Source organism: Perognathus longimembris, chromosome 4 (genome assembly GCF_023159225.1).
Source record: "Perognathus longimembris pacificus isolate PPM17 chromosome 4, ASM2315922v1, whole genome shotgun sequence".
Classification (NCBI taxonomy): domain Eukaryota; kingdom Metazoa; phylum Chordata; class Mammalia; order Rodentia; family Heteromyidae; genus Perognathus; species Perognathus longimembris.
This window is the reverse complement of record NC_063164.1, coordinates 83,953,107-83,974,708: the sequence shown is the minus strand read 5'-3', so window position 1 is coordinate 83,974,708 and position 21,602 is coordinate 83,953,107. Positions and strand designations below refer to the sequence as shown.

At 37.6% G+C, this 21,602-nt stretch overlaps 1 protein-coding gene across 7 annotated transcripts in view; it reads right to left on the bottom strand.

The window, feature by feature from the left end:
* Positions 1-21,602, bottom strand: part of Zranb3 (zinc finger RANBP2-type containing 3) — a 207,078-nt gene that overhangs the window by 168,829 nt on the left and 16,647 nt on the right. For 6 of the 7 annotated variants that reach the window (XM_048345569.1, XM_048345573.1, XM_048345575.1 and 3 more), the window contains exon 2: positions 18,508-18,675. In XM_048345569.1, coding sequence (XP_048201526.1) covers positions 18,508-18,668 — 161 coding nt within the window. In that variant the 5' untranslated portion in view covers positions 18,669-18,675. Of the gene's footprint in view, positions 1-18,507; positions 18,676-21,602 lie in introns of those variants that run through there. The other variant, XM_048345576.1, reaches the window with a different exon arrangement.

Sequence of the window (21,602 nt, the reverse complement as noted above, 5' to 3'; positions counted from 1 at the left end):
CAGTGCCAGGACCTGAGTTCAAGACTCAATACCAGCTCTAAAAAATGTTTTTATAATATTACATCATTCTACACCATTAAGTAAACCAACCGTATTATTCTGGTAACTACAAAAAGATAATGAATGGTGTCTTGGTATTTGCCTTAATACTACAAAGATCTTTGTCAAAGATTTCTGGCTCTGGTATGACAGACACCATGGCAGTCTTTCTTGGTGACCCCCAGGTGGCAGTGTGACCTAGAGCAGCAGATGTCACTTTCTCAGGTCTAGAGCTCCTGACCAACATAATACAAAAACTTTCCTTTTTAATAAAGGAACTTCACCTTGCTTAACAGTCAAATATACCTGCAATACTAATAAAGGGTGCTAAAATAAAGAATGTAGTTTAGTCTAAGTTTTAGAAGTCTAAAAATTCATTAGTTTCTGTCACATTTGACTCAACTAAATTTGGCCCTAAAGTTCTTATGAGAGACAAACCCAAAATATTTTCAAGAATACTTATGGTTAAGTTTAAATATCGTTCAGTTGCCATGTTAAGCTGAAAGTTACGTAAGCTGAAAGTTATTTTCTCTAAGTTAGAAACCTTAGAAAGGGGTGGGGGGTGGGTGCTGGGAATATGGTCTGGTGGTAGAGTGCTTGCCTCACATACATGAAGCCCTGGGTTCGATTCCTCAGCACCACATATAAGAAAAAGCCATAAGTGGCACTGTGGATCAAGTAGTAGAGTGCTACCCTTGAGCAAAAAGAAGCCAGGGACAGTGCTCAGGCCCTGAATCCAAGCCCCAGGACTGGCAATAAAAAAAAGTGGGGGGGGGGGTGGAGGGATACCACATGTACTTACCACTGAGGTACCACAGATCCAGAATTGATACAAATCAAAGATGCAAATCAAACCAACCATTCCTATACTCATACACTATGATCTTCAAATAATTACAGTTTTCTTCATGAGCAAATAAGAACTGTATTTCATTCTGCTGACCTAAAAAGTGTTGTACCCTGTGCTTCATTTGTTGACTTCTTCACTTACTAAGAATGGAATGGACCATCACTCACCCCATGATCAGTTGTAACTGCCACTAGAAATAGTAACCCAGTTTCCTGTATTTTATTGCCATTCCCCATCTCTAGATTCTAGAGAGAGAAAAAAAGACCTTTTATGTATGGCTTATCCTTACACATAAATCATTCACTTAACATATTTAAAATGTTACTATGTCTTTATTGCTAGAAAGAGTATTTCCTATCATCTACTTCTATCTTTGAAGTATGGTATACATGTGTATTTTTATAGAGGAATACTAGGTGTGTAACATGTATAGAAGATCATATCTATATAAATTATCTGGAAGTCCAAGTTGTTGTACTGATTATTCTCTATTTGTTCCCTCTTAAGGAAGATTAAAAGGGAAGAGGAGGGGAGGAGAAAAGAAGGGAAGGGAGAGAAAGAAGGAAAGAGAAAAGGAGGGGAGAGGACAAGAGAGGAAGGGAAGGAGGGACAGGGAGGGGCAAGAAAAGGTTGGGAAGGGAAAGGAGAGAGAAGGAAAAAGAGAAAGGAAAGAAAGAAGGAAAAAAGGGAAGGAAGGAAGGAAAGAAAGAAATAAGGAGAAGGAAAGAGAAAAAATCCGGTAAAGACCAGTAGACATAATTCATAACAAGAAGTGGCTAAAATTATAAATAAAATAGTATCATATTTTTAGTAGTTTACTGATGTAGTAAAAGTTAAAAATTCAATGTGTGGCTCTTGTTTGGATCTTGAAAATAACAACAGCTTAAAGACAAATTTTCAATACATAGAAACATTTTAATATCAGCCAAATATTAGATATACTGAGAAATTAAATCTTTCTAGCGGTGGTAATGGCATTATGATTATGAGAAGTACTTAGCTGCTAGAGATATGTTTGTGAGTAATATATAAGTTCCTGAAATTATTTGAAAATACTCTAGAGAAAGAAAAGAATGTAGGGGGGCTGGGGATATGGCCTAGTGGCAAGAGCGCTTGCCTCTTATACATGAGGCCCGGGGTTCGATTCCCCAGCACCCACATATACAGAAAATGGCCAGAAGTGGCGCTGTGGCTCAAGTGGCAGGGTGCTAGCCTTGAGCAAAAAGAAGCCAGGGACAGTGCTCAGGCCCTGAGTCCAAGGCCCAGGACTGGCCAAAAAAAAAAAAGAAGAAAAGAATGTAGGTAGGGGACAAAGAACAAGAATAGTCAATAATTAGCACAATGCTCATAGTTACTAAACGCAAATGAGAACTGCATAGAGGTTCGTTGTGCTTCTTTCTATACTGTTGAACACTGAGGGGCTATAAAAATTTCAAAATAAAAATTTTTGAAATTAAAGGTAATACTTATTTTATAAATTGTCTATTATTCAACACTGAATAATTGTTGGCTGAAAGAAACATAAGCCTTAGCTGAAAGAAAGCATAAGAGCTTAGGATTTAGCTGAGATTAAGTACATCTAATAACAAATTTACTACATTGTTTTAAGACCTCATATTTATAAAATCACTATTTTTTTTCTTTATTGTTAAGGTGAATTACAGAGGGGTTACAGTTTCATATGTAAGGCAATGATTACCTTTCTTGTTCAACTTGTTACTATTTTTAATTAGTGGTAATTTTATTCTTAACATCAATTTCCATTTTATTTGCTATAAAGTGTGATATGTATTGTATACTTACACAGAGAAAGCAGAAGTGGGTAACATGAATGGGGAATCCTATTCTATAAAAATCCTCTGGAAGTCCAGTTGTTGCACTGATTTTTCTCCATTTTCTCTCTACTAAGGAAGATTACTCCCTTCCTGAATGATTGGCTTCAAACAGGTTATAACAATGGGATAACTGGATATTATAGAGTAGAAGGACAGAATGGTAGCAGAAGGTCTGATAATAACTGGGCCCTTCCAGAACCACTGTTTAAAGCTTATAGTCTGTCTTTTGCCACTTCACTACTCTGGGCTAGTCTGTTCTCCCAGGCCTAGGAATGCTACTTTTAACCAGAGAGTTCTTGACAGCACATACTAACTCTTGGCTCTCTTAACAATCTCTTACAAAAATCCTTCAAGTTGACTCACTTGAGTAAAATTCTATTTCTTGTCAGAATTGACCAATGAAGTAGAAATTTTAAAAATAGTGTTAAGAGTTAAGGTGTAGCTCAGTAGTATAGTGCTTGTCTGGTACAGGCAAGAGTTTTCATTTGATCTCCAACACCACCAAGTATACAAACCAATAGATGATAGGTATATGGACAGATAGATAACAGAATTAAGTTCAGACAAGAATCACAGATATATGTGGTATGATACATATGTACATTTATATGCCCTTCTATTATTTGCTTTCTTTTTGATAGAGTGGCTAAAACACCACTACTTCAATTGACATCTGTGTTCTAAAGTATTTTATGCTCAGGCTAGGTTCCAGTGGCTCAAACCTGCAACCCTAGCTACTCAGAGGGCTAAAATCTGAGGATGGTGGGTCCAAGTCAGTTTAGGCAGTTGAAAGTCTCTAAGACTCTTACTTCCAATTAACCACCAAAAAGCTGGGCATGGAGCTGTAGCTCAAGTGGTGGAATGCTAGGCTTCAGCCAGAAAAAAAAGGTCAGGGACAGTGCCCAGACCCTGAGTTAAAGACCCAGGACAGAGAGACAGACAGAGAGACAGACAGACACAGACACACACACACACACACACACACACACACACACACGCACACACAAAAATTACAAACACAAATTCATATGTATATATAAAATACACAGATATGCAAAGACTAAAAAAAGAAAAGTACATTTACTAATTTTAGCAAACTTTTGCTAAAGTATAAAACTACAGAAAATTTCACAAATCTCAGGAACATAGCTTTAAAAAAATGTAGAAATTTTCAGAAAATGAACATACCTATATAAGCAGCATCAAGTTCAAGAAACAGTGCTAGCAACTCTCCAGAACCCTCCCTTGCAGCCTCTTCATTTCCCAATACTTAGCCCTCATCAAAGGTTGGCCTTTGGTTGTCTCCAATATTGTAATTTTGTATATTGTAATACAATATTATAATATTGTATATTGATTAGTGTTTTACATATGATATAAAATAGTATATAATTGAGTATAAAATGCTCAATTGATATGTGCATACAAAATTATTTCTTTTATATCTGGCTTCTTGCTCTTGAGAGATTTACAGATTTGTTTTGTAATTTGTCCATTTTCATCAATAGAGGTTTTCCATTACAACATACTACAATTATATCTCATTACATATGGGTAACTATTATGAACAGAACTGCTATGAGCAATCTCATGGTAAACATATAGATGTACCTATATACCCAGTTGAAGGAAGGAAGAAAATCCATGATGGCAGGCTAGAGAGGACAATATCAGAGCTTTGTCTCCTCAGTCATAAATAGAAAGCTCAGTTGAAGGATCACAAGGTTTCAAAACATACATGTTAATCCATAGCAGACAATGAAAATAGTTTTTCTGAAAAATGGTATAAAAGAGCTAAAATTGTTTTACATTCTTGCTGGTAACACACTTTTTAATTTAGCCATTCTGGTGGGGGTGAGCAAATATTCACACACACACATGCACACCTATTTAAAATTAGTACATATATTTTGTGACCTTTTCTTTCTTTTTTTTTGGTACTGGGGATCGAACCCAGGACGTTGCACTTGCTAGGCTTTGCCACTGAGCTACATCCCAGCCCAGTACATATGTTTTGCACATGTAAAACAATATGAAATTGTAGGAAGGAAGCTACTGGATTAAAAGTTTAATAAAGTAAAAGTCATAAAAAGTTTCAAAGCATAGTTTAAAAAGTACATTTGAAAAGAACACTTAGTGGTTGGTGGAATCTGTTATGTGGCACTGGATGGCAAATAGTAATAAATTAAATCAACAACAAAACTACAAAACGATTGTATTTACTTACTGATATATGTATCAGTAACATTTTCAGACACTAGTAGCCAAACTTCATTTCAGAAATTCTTTACTTTTTTGGGGGGGGGCGGGGGGCTGTACTATATGGTTTGAACTGAAGGTCTCATGTTTGCTAGGCTATTGCAATACCAGGTTTGAGGCCATATCTAGTTTCTTTCTTTCTCCCTTTTTTTGCTTTGGTTATTTTTTGCATTAGTTATTTCTCTTTCTTTTTTTTATTTTTTTTTGCTTTAGTTATTTTTGTGTGACACTGACCATCAGGCTGTGTTCCTCCTACCTATGGCCTCCTGTACAGCTGGGATTATGGATGCCTGCACATGCTAGGTACATGCTCTACCATTTAATATATGCCCAACATTTTCTCACTAACTTTTTGCCAGAGCTGGCCTCTAACTGTGATACTCCCTATCTCTACCTCTTAAGTAGCTAGGATCACAGGCCTAGGACACTGTGACTAGCCATTTTTTTGTTTATTTGAGACAAGGTCACATTAAGTAGTTTAGGCTGATATGGAATTCACTATGTTGTCCAAGCTGACCTCCAACTCAGAACCCTACATCCTCTAATTCCCCTGTGCAAGGATTATAGACGTGAGCCACTACTTTCCAGCTCTCTAAATGTACAAAAAGGGTAATAAATGCTTGGAAAGAACACAAAACAATGACATTATTCTACAACTCAAATTAATGTGTCAGAGTGCTAAAGGTGCTTTGTTTGTTTGTTTTGGTTTCTCTCTCTTATTTCCTCATCAATTACTTAACCAGACCATAGGTAATTAATTAGCAATTGTGTTTTGTTTTGTACTGAGATTGAACCCATAGCTTTGAGTATGCTACCACAAGGTCTATACAACCAACTTCTGTATTTACTTTGGTTTTAATATACCGCATTAACAGAGACAATGACAAGAATCACATCATCATCTCATTAGAGAAGCTAAGAATAGAAAAACACATCTCAAGATAATATAGGCTAACTATGGCAAATCTACTGCCAACATCATACTGAGTGGTAAAATACTAAAATCATTTCCTCTAAAATCAGGAAGAAGGCAAGGATAACCACTCTGTCCTCTACACTCCTTTTTCAATATAATACTGAAATTCCTAGCCAGAGCAGTAAGGCAAGAGAAAGATAAAAGGGACCTAAATAGAGAAGGAAGAAGTTAAACTATTCCTAGAACTAAAGGAACCTAAAGACTCCAACCCCAAGTGTCTAGAGCTGATCAATAAATTTGGCAAACTAGCAGGACACAAAATGAATAAAGAAAAATCAGTAGCTTTTCTGTATACCAATAATGTATAAACAGAGGAAAAAATCAGGAATTTAGTCTATTTGCAATAGCCTCAAAAAATTAGGAATAAACCTAACAAAGGAAACAAAAGACTTTTTTTTTTTTTTTGCCAGTCCTGGGTCTTGGACTCAGGGCCTGAGCACTGTCCCTGGCTTCTTTTTGCTCAAGGCTAGCACTCTGCCACTTGAGCCACAGCGCCACTTCTGGCCGTTTTCTATATATGTGGTGCTGGGGAATTGAACCCAGGGCTTCATGTATGCGAGGCAAGCACTCTTGCCACTAGGCCATATCCCCAGCCCAACAAAAGACTTTTATAGCATAAAAGTTTGAAGAAATCAAAGACATCAGGAAATGGAAAGACCTTCCATGTCAATAGATAGGTAAAATTAATATTGGGAAAATTGAAACAAAAATGATCTACAAATTTAATGCAAGCCTCAACAAAATTCCAAAGTCATTCTTCTCTGAGAAAACAAAAAAATTCATAAAGAACCACAAAAGACCCTAAATAGTCAAGGCAATTTAGGTGGGAAAAAAAAGTAATATTTCAGGTATCATAATTCCAGGCCTCAAACTTTACTACAGAGCTACAAAAACAAAAACAGGGGCTGGGAATGTGGTTTAGTGGTAGAGTGCTTGCCTAGCATGCAGCCCTGGGTTCGATTCTACAGTACCACATAAACAGAAAAGGCCAGAAGTGTGCTGTGGCTCAAGTGAGAGTGCTTGCCTTGATCAAAAGGAAGCCAGGGACAGTGTTCAGTCCCAGAGTTCAAGCCCCGGGACTGGCAAAAAAAAAAAAAAAGATTAAAAACAAAACTAGCTTGTAGTAATGGCATAAAATAGGCCCCAAAACCATAGAATAGATTGGAAACCCCAGACATATTTGACAAAAATATATTTGGAGAAAAAGACAGCCTTTTTAATAATTGATGTTGGGAAAATTGGATGTTCATATGTAGAAAACTAAAATTGGATCCATGTCTCACCTTGCACCAATATCAATTCAAAATGAATCAAATACCTCAACTTCAGACATGAAAATCTGAAACTACAGGAAGAGTAGGAGAAACATTAGAACTTATTGGCATAGGAAGGAATTTTCTGAAAGAGTCCCAAAGGGTCAGCAAATAGGATAGAGACTTGACAAATGAATTACTTCAAACTAAAAAGTTTCTGTACAGCAAAAGGCATAGTTAACAAACTAAAAAAAGACCAACAGACTGGGATAAGATCTTTAACAAGTATACATTCGACAAAGGCCTAATACCCAAAACATACAATCAATAAATAGGCAGATGAGTTAAACAGAGACTTATCAGAAGCAATGAGCCATAAACATATGAGGAAATCCTCAGCATAGCTGGCCATCAAGGAAATGAAAATCAAAACAGCATTGAGATTCCATCTTTATCACAGTCAGATTTGCTAGCATCAGGAAGACAAATGATAACAAATGTTAGCAGAGATGTGGAGGAAAAATACTCTGTTGCACTATTGGTGTGAATGTAAACTATCAGAAACACTCTAGATAGCACTTTGGAGAGTCCTCAAAAAACTAAGCTATCCTATGATGCAGAGATACTACCTTTGGACATCTACCCAGATCCATTACAGGTCAGGACATAAGACACTTGGACATTCATGTTCATTGCTGCACTATTAATAACAGCCAAGTTAAGGAAACAGTCAAATGCCCTACAACAGATAAATAGAACAAGAAACTGTGGGATATATAAAATATAGTTTTACCCATCCATTAGAAAGGATAATATTATGTCATTTTCAGGTAAATGGGCAAATATAGAGAAAATTATGTTAAGTGAAGTAAGTCAGGATAAGAGAAAAAATGACACTTATCTTCTCTCATATATGGAAGCTAGATATAAAGTACAAACAGGGTTTTATGTACATATACAGACTGACTGAGGGATAGTATGCTTAGGGGAGAAATCCAAAGGTATAACTCCTCTGAACAAAAAATGTACTGTTTATTAAAATGAATAATAGGAAGTAGAAAACATTTTGGGGGGGCAAAAAGAAGGAGTACATTAATGGAGGGATGAAAGATGAGCAAATATAGTCATTATATTCAAAGTACATTATGTAAAAGCTTAACTATGTAACTTGAAGGGAAGGAGAAAAATGGGGAAGAACAATGGAAGGAGTGACAATGATCAAGAAGCATTGTATGGGGTTGGGAATATGGCCTAGTGGCAAGAGTGCTTGTCTCATATACATGAAGCCCTGGGTTCAATTCTTCAGTACTACATATATAGAAAATGTCTAGAAGTGGCGCTGTGGCTCAAGTAGCAGAGTACTATCCTTCAGCAAAAAGAAGCTAGGGACAGTGCTCAGGCCCTGAGCTCAAGGCCTAGAACTGGCAAAAAAAAAAAAAAAAGCATTGTACTCACAACTTGAATTAGTAACCTCTTTGTACAACTACTGAATAATAATACCAATAATAAATTAAATATTTTTTAATTTTTAAGGATTAAAATTTTATTTTGGAGTTGGAGGTAGAAACATGTAACTGAGTTCAAACCTCAGTATCACCAAAAATAAAATAAAACAAAAGTAAAATAGGGCTTTAGAGGATGGAACAGGGTGAATATGATCAAGGCTGATTTGTTTGCATGTATGAAAACATAACAACAAAACTTGCTCAAATTGTTTTAGGAATGAGGAAAGTGACAGTGAAAAGAGAGGGTGAGACACATTGGAATACACTGTAAGCACATGTAGAAATGTCAAAATGAAGTCTCCTTTCCCACATATAACTAATGTTTGTTAACAAAAAAAAAGTTAGAATCTTATTAATTTTGCCCTATCTACTCTGTAATTCACAATCTCCTTCCATTCATCTTCCATGCAACTGCAATAAAAGGCATGTACCAACATACTAGCTTAAACTGAAAAATTTTCAAGATTTTATGTCTAGAAGTTGGGGTTTATTTACTTTTAGCTAATTATCTTTAACTTAATAAACTTAGATGACAATCATGGAAATTTTTGAAGATGCTTAAGATAAAATTATATTACATTACTGTAATGTAATTTTTTTTTTTTTTTTTTGGCCAGTCCTGGGGCTTGGACTCAGGGCCCGAGCACTGTCCCTGGCTTCTTCTTGCTCAAGGCTAGTAGCACTGTGCCACTTGAGCCACAGCGCCACTTCTGGCCATTTTCTGTATATGTGGTGCTGGGGAATCGAACCCAGGGCCTCATGTATACGAAGGCAAGCACTCTTGCCACTAGGCCATATCCCCAGCCCCATGTAATTATTTTTGTTATATTACTAAATAATTTAACAAAGAAACTTTTTACACCAAAGTCACCATGTGTTAAAATTTTTAATTCCTTGATACAAAAATTTAATCTACCTTCAAGTAAACAATTTCAGACAATCACACTCAAATAGCTTATCTAAATGGGTTTCATTGGAGAGAAGAGAAAACAATGAAAAAAAATTACACTGTCATGAAGTGATATCCATCAAGAATATACATTACTACAGAATTTTTCTTATCTTTCTAAGGCCTTAAACACTACAAATTCTTCTTTACATGATACAGGTGTATATATATATATATATATGTATATGTATATATACATATATATTTACTTATTTATTTTGTCAGTTCTGGTGCTTGAACTTAGGGCCTGGGCCCTGCCCCTGAGGTTCTTTTGCTCAAATCTAGCACTCTACCACTTGAGCCACAGAACCACTTCGGCTTTTTCTGTTTATGTGGTACTAAGGAATCAAACCCAGGGCTTCATGTATGACAGGCAAGCACACTACCACTAAGCCACATTCCCAGCCCAGGTAAATAATTTTTTTAAAAAAGTGCTTTGCCAATCAGGCACTAATACCTTATGCCCACAATCTTAACTATTCAGTAGGCTGAGATCCAAAGGAATGCCAACTGTGGCCAGTCCAGGCTGAAAAGTTCACAAGATTCCATCTCCACAATACCTAGTTTACAAAAACAAAACAAGAAAAACAAAAAAATAGGGCTACCTGTTGTCACTGTATTTTATTTTGGTACCCTGGGTATTGTATGTGTATATATGTTTATCAGAAATAGGGAAGGGAAGGAGAACATCAAAACAGTGACAAAGGACAAAAGGCGAACCAATGCAACAGGGATACTCACAAGACAATGTGTTGTAAACCAACTGTACAACTCAGGGACAGGAGACTGGGGAAAAGGGAAGGTGGGATAAAAACGAAGGAGTTAACAAGTTTGACAAGAAATGGACTCACTACCATAAGTATGTAACTGTAACCCCTCTGTGCATCACCTTGACAACACTTTTTTTTTTTAAGGGTAAAGGAGGAGCTCAGGTGGTAGACTGCCAGTTTAGAAAACTCAAGACCCTGCAGTTCAAACCCTAACACTGAAAAATCACTTAGAAAGAGACAAACTAATGGGAAGTAGTGTGAGGTAGGTACATAATAATAGATTTTGTCCAGTTAGCTAACCTGCAACATCAACTTATTTTAAAGAAAAGAAATAAATTACATATAAAATATCATAAATAACATTTGGCATTAGTCTATATCATTGCTGTAGCACTTCCCAAAATGACTTTTACAAAAAAATGTTTTCATTGAATGATAAAAATTTAAAAACAAAACCAAGTGCCAGTGGCTCAAACCTATAATCCTAATTACTCAGGAAGGCTGAAACCTAGAGACTCATGGTTTAAGGCCAGACCAAGTAGGAAATCCATGAGACTCTGTCTTCAAAATAACCAACAAAAGGGCTGGGGATATGGCCTAATGGCAAGAGTGCTTGCCTCGTATACATGAGGCCCTGGGTTCGATTCCCCAGCACCAAATATACAGAAAATGGCCAGAAGTGGCGCTGTGGCTCAAGTGGCAGAGTGCTAGCCTTGAGCAAGAAGAAGCCAGGGACAATGCTCAGGCCCTGAGTCCAAGCCCCAGGATTGGCCAAAAAAATAAAATAAAATAAAAAAAAATAACCAACAAAAAGCAGGGCTGGGGAAGTGGCTCAAGTGGTAGAGCAGCAGAAAAAAAGCAATGTAAGTAAGCATGAGACCCTAATTTCAAACCAGTAAATAAATTAAATGCTACAAATAAAAAAGAAAATCAAGAGGCCTGGGTATGTGGCTTAGTGGTAGAGTGCTTGCCTAGCATGCACAAAGCCCTGAGTTGGATTCCTCAGCACCATATAAACAAAAAAAGCCAAAAGTGGTGCTGTGGCTCAAGAGGTAGAGTGCTAGCCTTGAGCAAAAAGAAGCCAGAAGCCAGGGACAGTGCTTAGTTCCTGAGTCCAAGCCGAAAGAAAGAAAGAAAGAAAGAAAGAAAGAAAGAAAGAAAGAAAGAAAGAAAGAAAGAAAGAAAGAGAGAGAGAGAGAGAGAGAGAGAGAGAGAGAGAAAGGAAAGGAAAGGAAAGGAAAGGAAGGAAGGAAGGAAGGAAATCAAATAGAAAAAGTTACCATAAAGCAGGTGAAAATCATAGTCAAATAGTTTGTCATAAACGTGAGCTTAAAAATGCAATCAGAAGCCAGGGACAGTGCTCAGGCCCAGAGTCCAAGCTCCAGGACTGGCAAAAAAAATAGTATTAAAAAAAAAAAAAAGAACACCGAGAGGAGGAGGTGGGTTGGGAGCAATGGGGGAAATGAGGGACAGGGAGACTGATCAAGAGCACCGTGTTCACCAACTGAGGTGCCACATGTCAACTCTTAAAAAAAAAAAAAAAAGCAATCAGTTAACATCCTGAAGAAAATGTGTGACTCTTTGGTGAGTTGTGATGTTTCTGATTATATAGTGGAAAAGTTGAGAAAGTTCAGCTTATACAAAGAAGCAAAAAATACTAACATTATAAATGTCCTTTCCCCAAGAAGATGTGACTATGTGGATTGGGTAAATCAAGGTCATATTAGAATCACAATTTACACATACAATATTTTCATTTTAGTGAAAACTGACAAGAATTAACTGCTTGGTTTAACAGGTGAGGAAATTCAGGGCATTTCACTTAATGAACTTAAGAAAGAACTACTTCAACAGTATCCTCAGCTTAGCACGTATAGTTGTAAATACCAACTATAATATCAAACTATAATCAACTATAATATACTGATGGAAGATCTCCATATCCTGTGTGCTTTATTTCCTTTCATCTTGTAGGTGGTAAGCCTGAACTGAACAGGTAATATATGTTGGGACTAACAATAAGTCCAAACAGTTGAACTAACCAAGATACCTTAGGTAAGAAACACTGAAAATTTAACTAAAGAATGGTTATGAGAGAAACCTGGACTTTTGCACTACTGGGAATGTCTGTGTTTCTAATGTATTTAATGTGTTGTCCTGATCAGACTGAAATCAGACATACGTATTGATGCCTAAAAGTGCACTGTTACTTATAATTCGTTTCCTGCAGTAAAGTTCCTCATTTGTGAAGTTTGAACAAAGAGGAATCATATTCATAATAATAAAAATTTGCAGAGTGTTTTTTTTTTTTTTGCCAGTCCTGGGGCCTTGGACTCAGGGCCTGAGCACTGTTCCTGGCTTCCTTTTTGCTCAAGGCACTAGTACTCTACCTCTTGAGCCACAGCACCACTTCGGGCTTTTTCTGTTTATGTGGTGCTGAGGAATCGAACCCAGGGCTTCATGCAAGCAAGGCGAGCACTCTACCGCTAAGCTATATTCCCAGCCCCTGGCAGAGTGTTTCTTTACATTTGTAATTATTAATAAAAACATTAAAGAAAAGATATTGGAACATTTTAATATAAAAGGATTTTATTCTTGATTGTTATTTTTATATAGCTTTGAAACTAGGTGAAGGGTTTATAATGATCCTACTAATATCTTGTAAACACTAATTATTTTAAATGTGTTGATACTGTTCCTTTGATCTGCTAGCTTTTAAGTTAAGTTTCAATTTTGGGTTTTTTTGCTTTGTTTTGTTTTGCTTTTGTCAGCCCTGGGGCTTGAACTCAGGGCCTGAGCACTACCCCCTGGCTTCTTTTTGCTCAAGGCTAGCATTCTACTACTTGAACCACAGTGCCACTTCTGGCTTTTTCTATATATGTAGTGCTGAGGAATCGAACCCAGGGCTTCATGTATACAATGTGAGCACTTTACCTCTAGAACACATTCCCAGCCTAGTTTCAAATTTTTACATGCCAGGATTGTAGATTTTGTGAAATTACTACTATTTTGAAGTGTCTAAGCAAGAAAAAAAATTCTAATATGTATATTTAAAGTTTGTAATAAAATTGATTTCTCATTTAAAATTTCAGCTATCTACTTGCATTGTGAATATATGGCACGTGAGAGTTTAGAGAAAACTTTGGCCACATCAATAGAAATCACATCTTTTATCATGTCAGAATATATTCTAAACTAGACACCTAAAGATTTGACTAAAAAGCCAGTCATACTAGATGATGGTACCATTGGCATAAACTAAGAAATCTAATATTTTTTCTAATATTAAGTTATACTTTTAAAACAAAACAAGTAACTGTTGATAGTTAATTTGCTAAAAGATCTAGAGCGTTTAGAGGCAAACCAAACCTTCTGAGTTAATTCTTATAGTAATTTCAAAACTAGCAAAAATATCCTTTTGATTTGGGCATATTTTTCCTTCATATATTCCATGCATTTTCAATTAATTAATTAGTTAATTAATTGTTTAGTCAGTCCTAGGGCATAAATTCAGGGCCTGGGCTCTGGCCCTGAGCTTTTTTGCTCAAAGCTAGTACTCTACCTCTTTGAGCATCAGCTTCCCCTCTATTTTTGAGTGATTAATTGGATATAAGGGTCTCACACTTTCTTGCCCTGGCTTGCTTCAAACCAGATCCTCAAATCTCAGCCTCCTAAGTAGCTAGGATTATAGGTGTGCACCACCGGAGCCCAGCATGCATTTTATTTTTGAAGGTTCTGTGGACACTATAATAAAAAGATAAAGGGAACTGAAAATTTCATAATATTAAACAGAACATCTTTCATTCCTAGTACTGTTTGGCTTCACTACTTTAAAAGTCGGATGCAATCTCAAATTGGAGATGAGCAAATGCTAGAGGAGGTATTTGTTTTTGTTAATAAACGGAAAAAATTCTTTTATACCAATTTCCAGAGAGAAAAGAAAAGGTTCACTTAGTTTAAGAATTCCTTAAATAGGTATTTTGATATTAGAGAATAACTTGCTCAAATAATTCTGAGGAAATGCAAATGACAAAGGGTGAGTAGCAATAGTACTTACTAGACATTATCTTTAAAATGAAGTATACAACTTGTGGCTGGGATGAGAGGGAAAAACTGGGAGAAAGCTAGGGAAGGAGAGACGTTGTCCGAAATTTACTGCTTACCTGACTTATGTAACTATAATCCCTCTGTACATCACCTTTATAATAACAATTTAAATAGAAACATAAATATATTCTAAGCAAATACGGAAAGAAGAAATGAGATTTTGTTTTACTGGATTTGAACAAAAAGATAAATCATGGCAGCCAAGAATGTACATATAAATTCCTTGTTTTTCTTGCATATTTTTAGCTTAGTTTTTTTTTTTATTTTAATTTAGAGGTCCTCTGTAAGGTCAGATAATATTGACCTGCTATTCAGAGAACTCAGTTTCCTTATCCTCTAATAGCAGCTCTAGTTTAAGAGCTCTGATAAGCTGTTTTTTTTTTCCTAGCTTGAAAGATTCTTTCTCAATAAGGTGTGTTTTGCAAGATAATAGATTGGATTAGAAAGTGAGAATTTTTTTTAATTCTGTGGTCCCACAGGGGGATTTACAAATCCCATATTATAAAGTGTTCCTCAAATATTTATATAAACTATTTTTAACTAAATGTTACATCGTTCTTTTAAAATGTGTTTCCTGTACAGCCCCTTTTATTGCCTTCTTACAAATAGTAATTGCAGATTACATACCACATGTAAGGTAAGCCAGAAAGGAAACTCTGCCACATCAGGAGAAAGGAGTTTACTGGGGGAAAGCAAACTGCCAGCCCACACAAGACACAAGATGGAGGTGAGGGGAGACAGGGCCAGTAAGAAGGGAAAAAAGAGAAAAAAAGAGCAAGAGAGAGTAAGAGAAAAAAGGAAAGCGCAGGGACTGTGTTGAGCCAGATTATATAGGAAAAGGTGGGAGATATGGCCAGGTGGATTAGATGTGACCTCAGAGAAGGAGATAACTGCCTCCAGGTGTGCCAGTTACCTAGGTAACTCAAGTACTGGGCACAGACTTAAACTGGTGGAGGGCATCTGCACGGAGCCCTCCTGGAGGTGGACCTTACATTCTGGCCTTTTAATAATTATGAAAAAGGGTGCTGACTCTCTCTGGATACTTCCTGCTGCCAAGGGTCCTCAACATTAGGGGTAAAAGGTGGAGATGTGGCCTCTCTGGGAGAAGGCAAGCATCACCTGTCCCTTGGTGGTCCTTGAATGAAGCCTGGAAGAAGTCTTATGAGGTGGGGCTGTAACTTATTAGGAAATGACCACAAATACTTGTCAGTGTTATGTCTCTAAAACTGCCCACTTTTTCCTTTGGCTTGTGTAGTAGATCAAACTCAGAATGGCTAGCCTTTGAAAGGGAACCTAGAGGAGGGTCCCTGCACCCCAGCCTGCATCGCTTTCCAGAGAACAAGCCAAAAGGTGGGTCACTGAGGCTGATTTTCTAGCCTATGAGGCATGTTGACTTTACGGAGTAGTCTGGTGAGGACATAGGAGTCCCATAAGGATGTAGAGGGGGGGTTCATAAGGAGGTAGAGTCAAAGTCTCCATTCAGGCATCCTTGAATGAGAACAGACTGGCCAAAAAGGCACTGGGGTCCCTCTGATGTGGTCAGACAAACAGAGGACCTGTAGACACGAGTCACTCACCAGATGTGGAGAGGACATGGTGTGGGGATGTGTAGCCAGCAATGGTAAAGGTGAGAAGTTCAAAGTGAGGTTCCTCTGACTTGACAGTCTGGTCCAAGGAGGGGTGGCCAAGGAGGTGGATTAAACCCTCAGAAGAGAAGAGGGAAGAGGGCATCCAGCGACTCTTGACTCTGTTTCCACCGGGGTCTCAGCACCAGATGTAAGGCTCACCGGAAAGGAAACCGGCCACATGGTTCAGGAGAAAGTTTATTGGGGGGAGAGCAAACAGCCAGCCCACACAAGATGGAGGCATAGGGAGACAGAGGGGAAGGAAGAAGGGAAGAAGAGACAAAGAGAACAAGCGAGTAAGAGAAAAGGAAAGGGAGCAGGGACTCCCGTTGAGCAAGATTATATAGAGAAGGCAGGAGATATGGCCAGGTGGATTGGACATGAACTCAAAGAAGTGGGAGGTAACTGCTTTCAGGTGTGCCAGTTACCTAGGTAACACAGGTACTGGTTGCAGACTTAAACAGGTGGGGGGCACTGCATGGAGCCCTCCTGGGGGTGGACCTTACACCACAGACCATATCTTTCTAGTGCACCTATTACTAGTCAGCCTTTAATCCTATTTTTTCCTTTTATGCAGCAACTTTTTCCAAAGAACCTCCTGGTATTTAAATCAGCATTAGTTTTTAGCTTGCTGGTCTTAAATAAGTTCTGCAGGTATCTCATGTGAAATTTGAACCAAGAAGTAATCACGGTATGTATTTAGTATTGGCTTTGTGGCCACATCAGTGATATACAAAGAGAACAATTCTAAGGTTACTATGCTGAAATTCCAAAATACCTGAGCTGTAATTAGTAATTGTATCGTTCTGGTATTGAAGCAACTATATTAGAGGGAAAAAAATGACTGAACATTTTTTATATAATCAATTTCTAAAATAAAAGTTTGAATTGTCTACTAACTAAAAAGTTTACTAAATGCTTTGTGTAGTTCAACATATTCTTGTTTAATTATCTCACTGGTAATTTTAATAAATTGTCATTAGTTAATGATCTGTGTGGCAAATGTCTGTTAACACTTTTCCCTCCCTTCCTGCCTCCTGTTTTCAGGAGTCAAATGTTGCTATGAAAGCTTTTTTGATCTTACACTGTAATGAAGTTTCCAATTAGGAAAGTTTATTGCTAAATTAAATGTGGCTCTTTTCTTGTGTGTGTGCTAAAGAAGGTGTACTTAAAAATGTTTAGAGATAATAGAATTTTTAACAAAACTTCAGGGTAGGGATGGGAGAGGAAAGATGGGGGAGAATGATGTTAGGGGTGACACTGATCAAGAAGCATTGTACGCATAACCTGACTTATGTGGTTGTAAGCACTCTGTATATCACCTTTACAATAACAACTACAAAATAAATTAATAAAAAAGAAAAAGAAAAATATATGGAAAACCATCCAATGGCCCAATATGGTTGAGGAGATAATATAAATATTTTGAAATCTGAAAAGAAATAAAATGTATTTTGTGTGTGTCTGTGTGTGTGTGTGTGTGTGTACAACTGGGCACCAGGGGCTTATGCCTATAATCTTAACTACTCAGAAGGTTGAGAGCTGAGGATCACAGTTCCAAACCAGCACAGGTAAGAAAGTCCCTGGACTCTTCCCAATTAAGCAGTAAAAACATCAGAAGTAGAGCTGTGCCTCCAGTGGTAAAGTGCTAACCTTGAATAGAAAAGCTCATAGATAGTGTCTAGGCCCTGAGTTCAAGTCCTGGGATCAGTACAAACTAAAAGAAATAAAATATAAGCAGTAATATAAGCACCAATGGTTACTAATCTAAGAGAAAAAATAAAAACGCAATAATTATATATAATATGTATGCATATATATATATAAACATAATCACCAGGTGCTGCTGGCTCACACCTCTAAATCTCTAAACTCAGGAGGCTGAGATCTGAGGATCACGGTTCAAGGCCAGTCCAGACAGGAAAGGCTGGGAAACTCATCTCTAATTAACTGCAAGAAAACTGGAAGTGGCACTGCGGCTCAAGTGGTAGAGTGCTAGCCTCCAGTTGAAGAGCTCAGGGACAGTGCCCAGGCCCTGAGTTCAAGTCCCATGACCGACAAAAACATAATCTAGACATTTGTCAATATAAGAGATACTGAGAATATCTAGTAACTAAATATTTGATACTCAAAGATACTTTCTTAAGCAATTAGAATTTGTTCAGTATATTTCCATCAGCAGCATAAGTTAACCACAGTTAATAAAGCCAGGTTAGTCACAACCAATTCTACTAAAGAAAGACTATTTTTTTTTAATGATTTGAAGAGGTTTTTTCTGGTTGTTTAGTACAGTTGCCAAGAACTTAACATTTTTAGTATGCATTATAAATGTACTTTACCTGCCATCTCTTCTGAGGGCAAAAATGATGCCATCTTTCTGGAATGGAAGTAGCTTTGTTCTTAGCTTGTCAGGCAAAAATTCCAGCTGCTCATAGGATTCACTTGTTAAACAAGAAATCCGAGGTGTAAGAGACTTTTTTGGGTTATGAACTGTAGGCATTGTGATTCTAAAAATTAAGAAAGAGAAACAGAAATGTGAAGAAAATCAATATTGTTAATGTTGTTAAGATTATAGAATCACACATAAATAACATTACTTGATATACTATCTATAGATAGACTAGTTAAATCATATTCCTTGATTGAGCTACTAGGAAAATTCAAAGGGCTAAGTCCAAAATCAATTATTCAATGCTAGCTTTGTTGAAGGAGTGAGTACCAAAAGAAAGAGAGAAAGGTAAGTGGAGATAGTGAATGAGGATGAATATGGCTTAAGAAATTTATTTGCATGTATGGAAATCAAAAAATGAAACCTATTGAAATTGTTTTAAAAATATGGGAGGGACTAGTGGCAAGAGTGCTTGCCTCCTACACATGAAGCTCTCGGTTCGATTCCCCAGCACCACATATATGGAAAACGGCCAGAAGGGGCGCTGTGGCTCAGGTGGCAGAGTACTAGCCTTGAGCGGGAAGAAGCCAGGGATGGTGCTCAGGCCCTGAGTCCAAGGCCCAGGACTGGCCAAAAACAAACAAACAAACAAACAAACAAATAAATAAATATAAAAATATGGGAGGGAGATAAGGGAAAGTGATAGATGCTATAAATTTCATCAGGACATATGAAAATGTCACAGTGAAATCCCTCCTTGTTCAATTAACATGGGCTAATACATGTTTCTTTTTTTTTTTTTTGGCCAGTCCTGGGCCTTGGACTCAGGGCCTGAGCACTGTCCCTGGCTTCTTCCCGCTCAAGGCTAGCACTCTGCCACTTGAGCCACAGCACCGCTTCTGGCCATTTTCTGTATATGTGGTGCTGGGGAATCGAACCTAGGGCCTCGTGTATCCGAGGCAGGCACTCTTGCCACTAGGCTATATCCCCAGCCCCCTAATACATGTTTCTAATAAAATTTTAAAAATGATAAAAAGTTAAATCCAAAAGCAATTATTTAGTGCATTCTCTACGAGCAGTATCTTGTATCTCACTTTAGACCACAATATAGCCATATTCTTCTTTTATCTGGTAAATGTACTTCTGAAAAATTAGGAGTCAATTAGATTTCTATAAGGTAAATAAAATTTTTGCTATATTCCATTCAGTATTTTTTTTTGGTCTGTCCTGGAGCTTGAACTCAGGGCCTGAGCACTGTCCCTGGCTTCTTTTTTGCTCAAGGCTAACACTCTGCCATTTGAGCCACAACGCCACTTCTGGCCTTTTTGTATATATGTGGTGCTGAGGAATCAAACCCAGGGCTTCATGTATACAAGGCAAGCACTCTTGCCACTAGGCCATATTCCCTTTCCCATTCAGTAATTTTTTAAACAAGAGAAAATGTGCTCTGATTTTCTTTTTTTCTTTTTTCTTTTTGGCCAGTCCTGGGTCTTGAACTCAGGGCCTGGGCATTGTTATGAGCTTCTTTTGCTTAAGGCTAACACTCTACCACTTGAGTCACAGTCACATTTCTGGTGTTTTTTGTGTATGTAGTACTGAGGAATCTTTATGCATGCTAGGCAAGCACTCTACCACTATGCCACATTCCCAGCCCCTGTAATTCATGGTTTTTTATTTTATTCTTTTTTTTTTTTGCCAGTCCTGGGGCTTGGACTCAGGGCCTGAGCACTGTCCCTGGCTTCCTTTATGCTCAAGGCTAGCACTCTACCACTTGAGCCACAGCAGCACTTCTGGCCTTTTCTGTTTTATGTGGTGCTGAGGAATTGAACCCAGGACTTCATGCATGAGAGGCGAGCACTCTACAACTAGGCCATATTCCCAGCCCTGTAATTGATCTTTTTATAGATACATTTTCTTATCATATCACATTTTGTAAATGTTAAAATAATTAGAAAAATTTTAAATGTACTCTAAATTTGTAACAACTAAATTGATCTGATTTTGCTATAAAAGATTAAATAGTGAACTAGTTTTTTGACAGAATAAGACTTAAGCTCAAGTCTATGGGCTTGCTAGGCAAGCACTCTACTATTTGAGCCATGCCTCTAGCCCTTTTCACTTTAGCTTACTTTTAATTTAGAGCCTCACTTCTTTCCAGGCCAGTCTGAGATCTCCTGTCCTCCTAGCAACACTTCCTGTGCAGCTCAATCACAGGTATGTATTACAACTCCCAGCTCATGGGGGTCTCACTAACTTTTCTCTGTGCTGACCTCCAACCACTATCTTTGAGAATAACTAAGAATATGGGAAATAGACACCCTATCTGGCTAAAATTAATTTTATATAATCAGCCAAATACACAAAATAAAATCTATCTTATTAGCACCTTCTTCACATACTGGATTTCCATAAATGTATTTTTCTTTTCTTTTCTTTTTTGCTGGCCCTGAGGCTTGAACTTGGGCCTGGGCGCTGTCCCTGAGCCTCTTTGTGCTCAAGGCTAGTGTTTTACCATTTGAGCCACAGAGCCACTTCCGACTTTTTTGAGTAGTATTGAACATAGGAGTCTCAGCGTGACATTTCTGCCCAGGATGGCTTCGAATCATAATTCTCAGATCTCAACTTCCTAAGTAACCAGGATTACACACATGAGCAACCAGTACCACATAAACAGAAGTAGCACTATGGCTCAAGAGGTAGAGTACTACCCTTGAGCAAAAAGAAGCCAGGGACAGTGCTCAGGCCCCAAGTCCTAAGCCCGAGGACTGGCAAAAAAAAAAAAAAAAAACAAGAAACAAGTATTGTCAGGTACCAGTGGCTTATGCCTGTAATCCTAGCTACTCAGAAGGTGGATCTAAGGATCTTGTTTTAAAGCCAGCCCAGGCAGACAAATTTGAGACTCTTATCTCCAATAAACAAGCAAAAGGTTAGAAGTAAAGATGTGGCTCAAGTAGTAGAGCACCAGCTTTGAGCAAAAAGCTAAGTAAGATTATGAGGCTCTAAGTTCAAGCGCCATTACTGGCATGTGTGCACTTGCACACATTC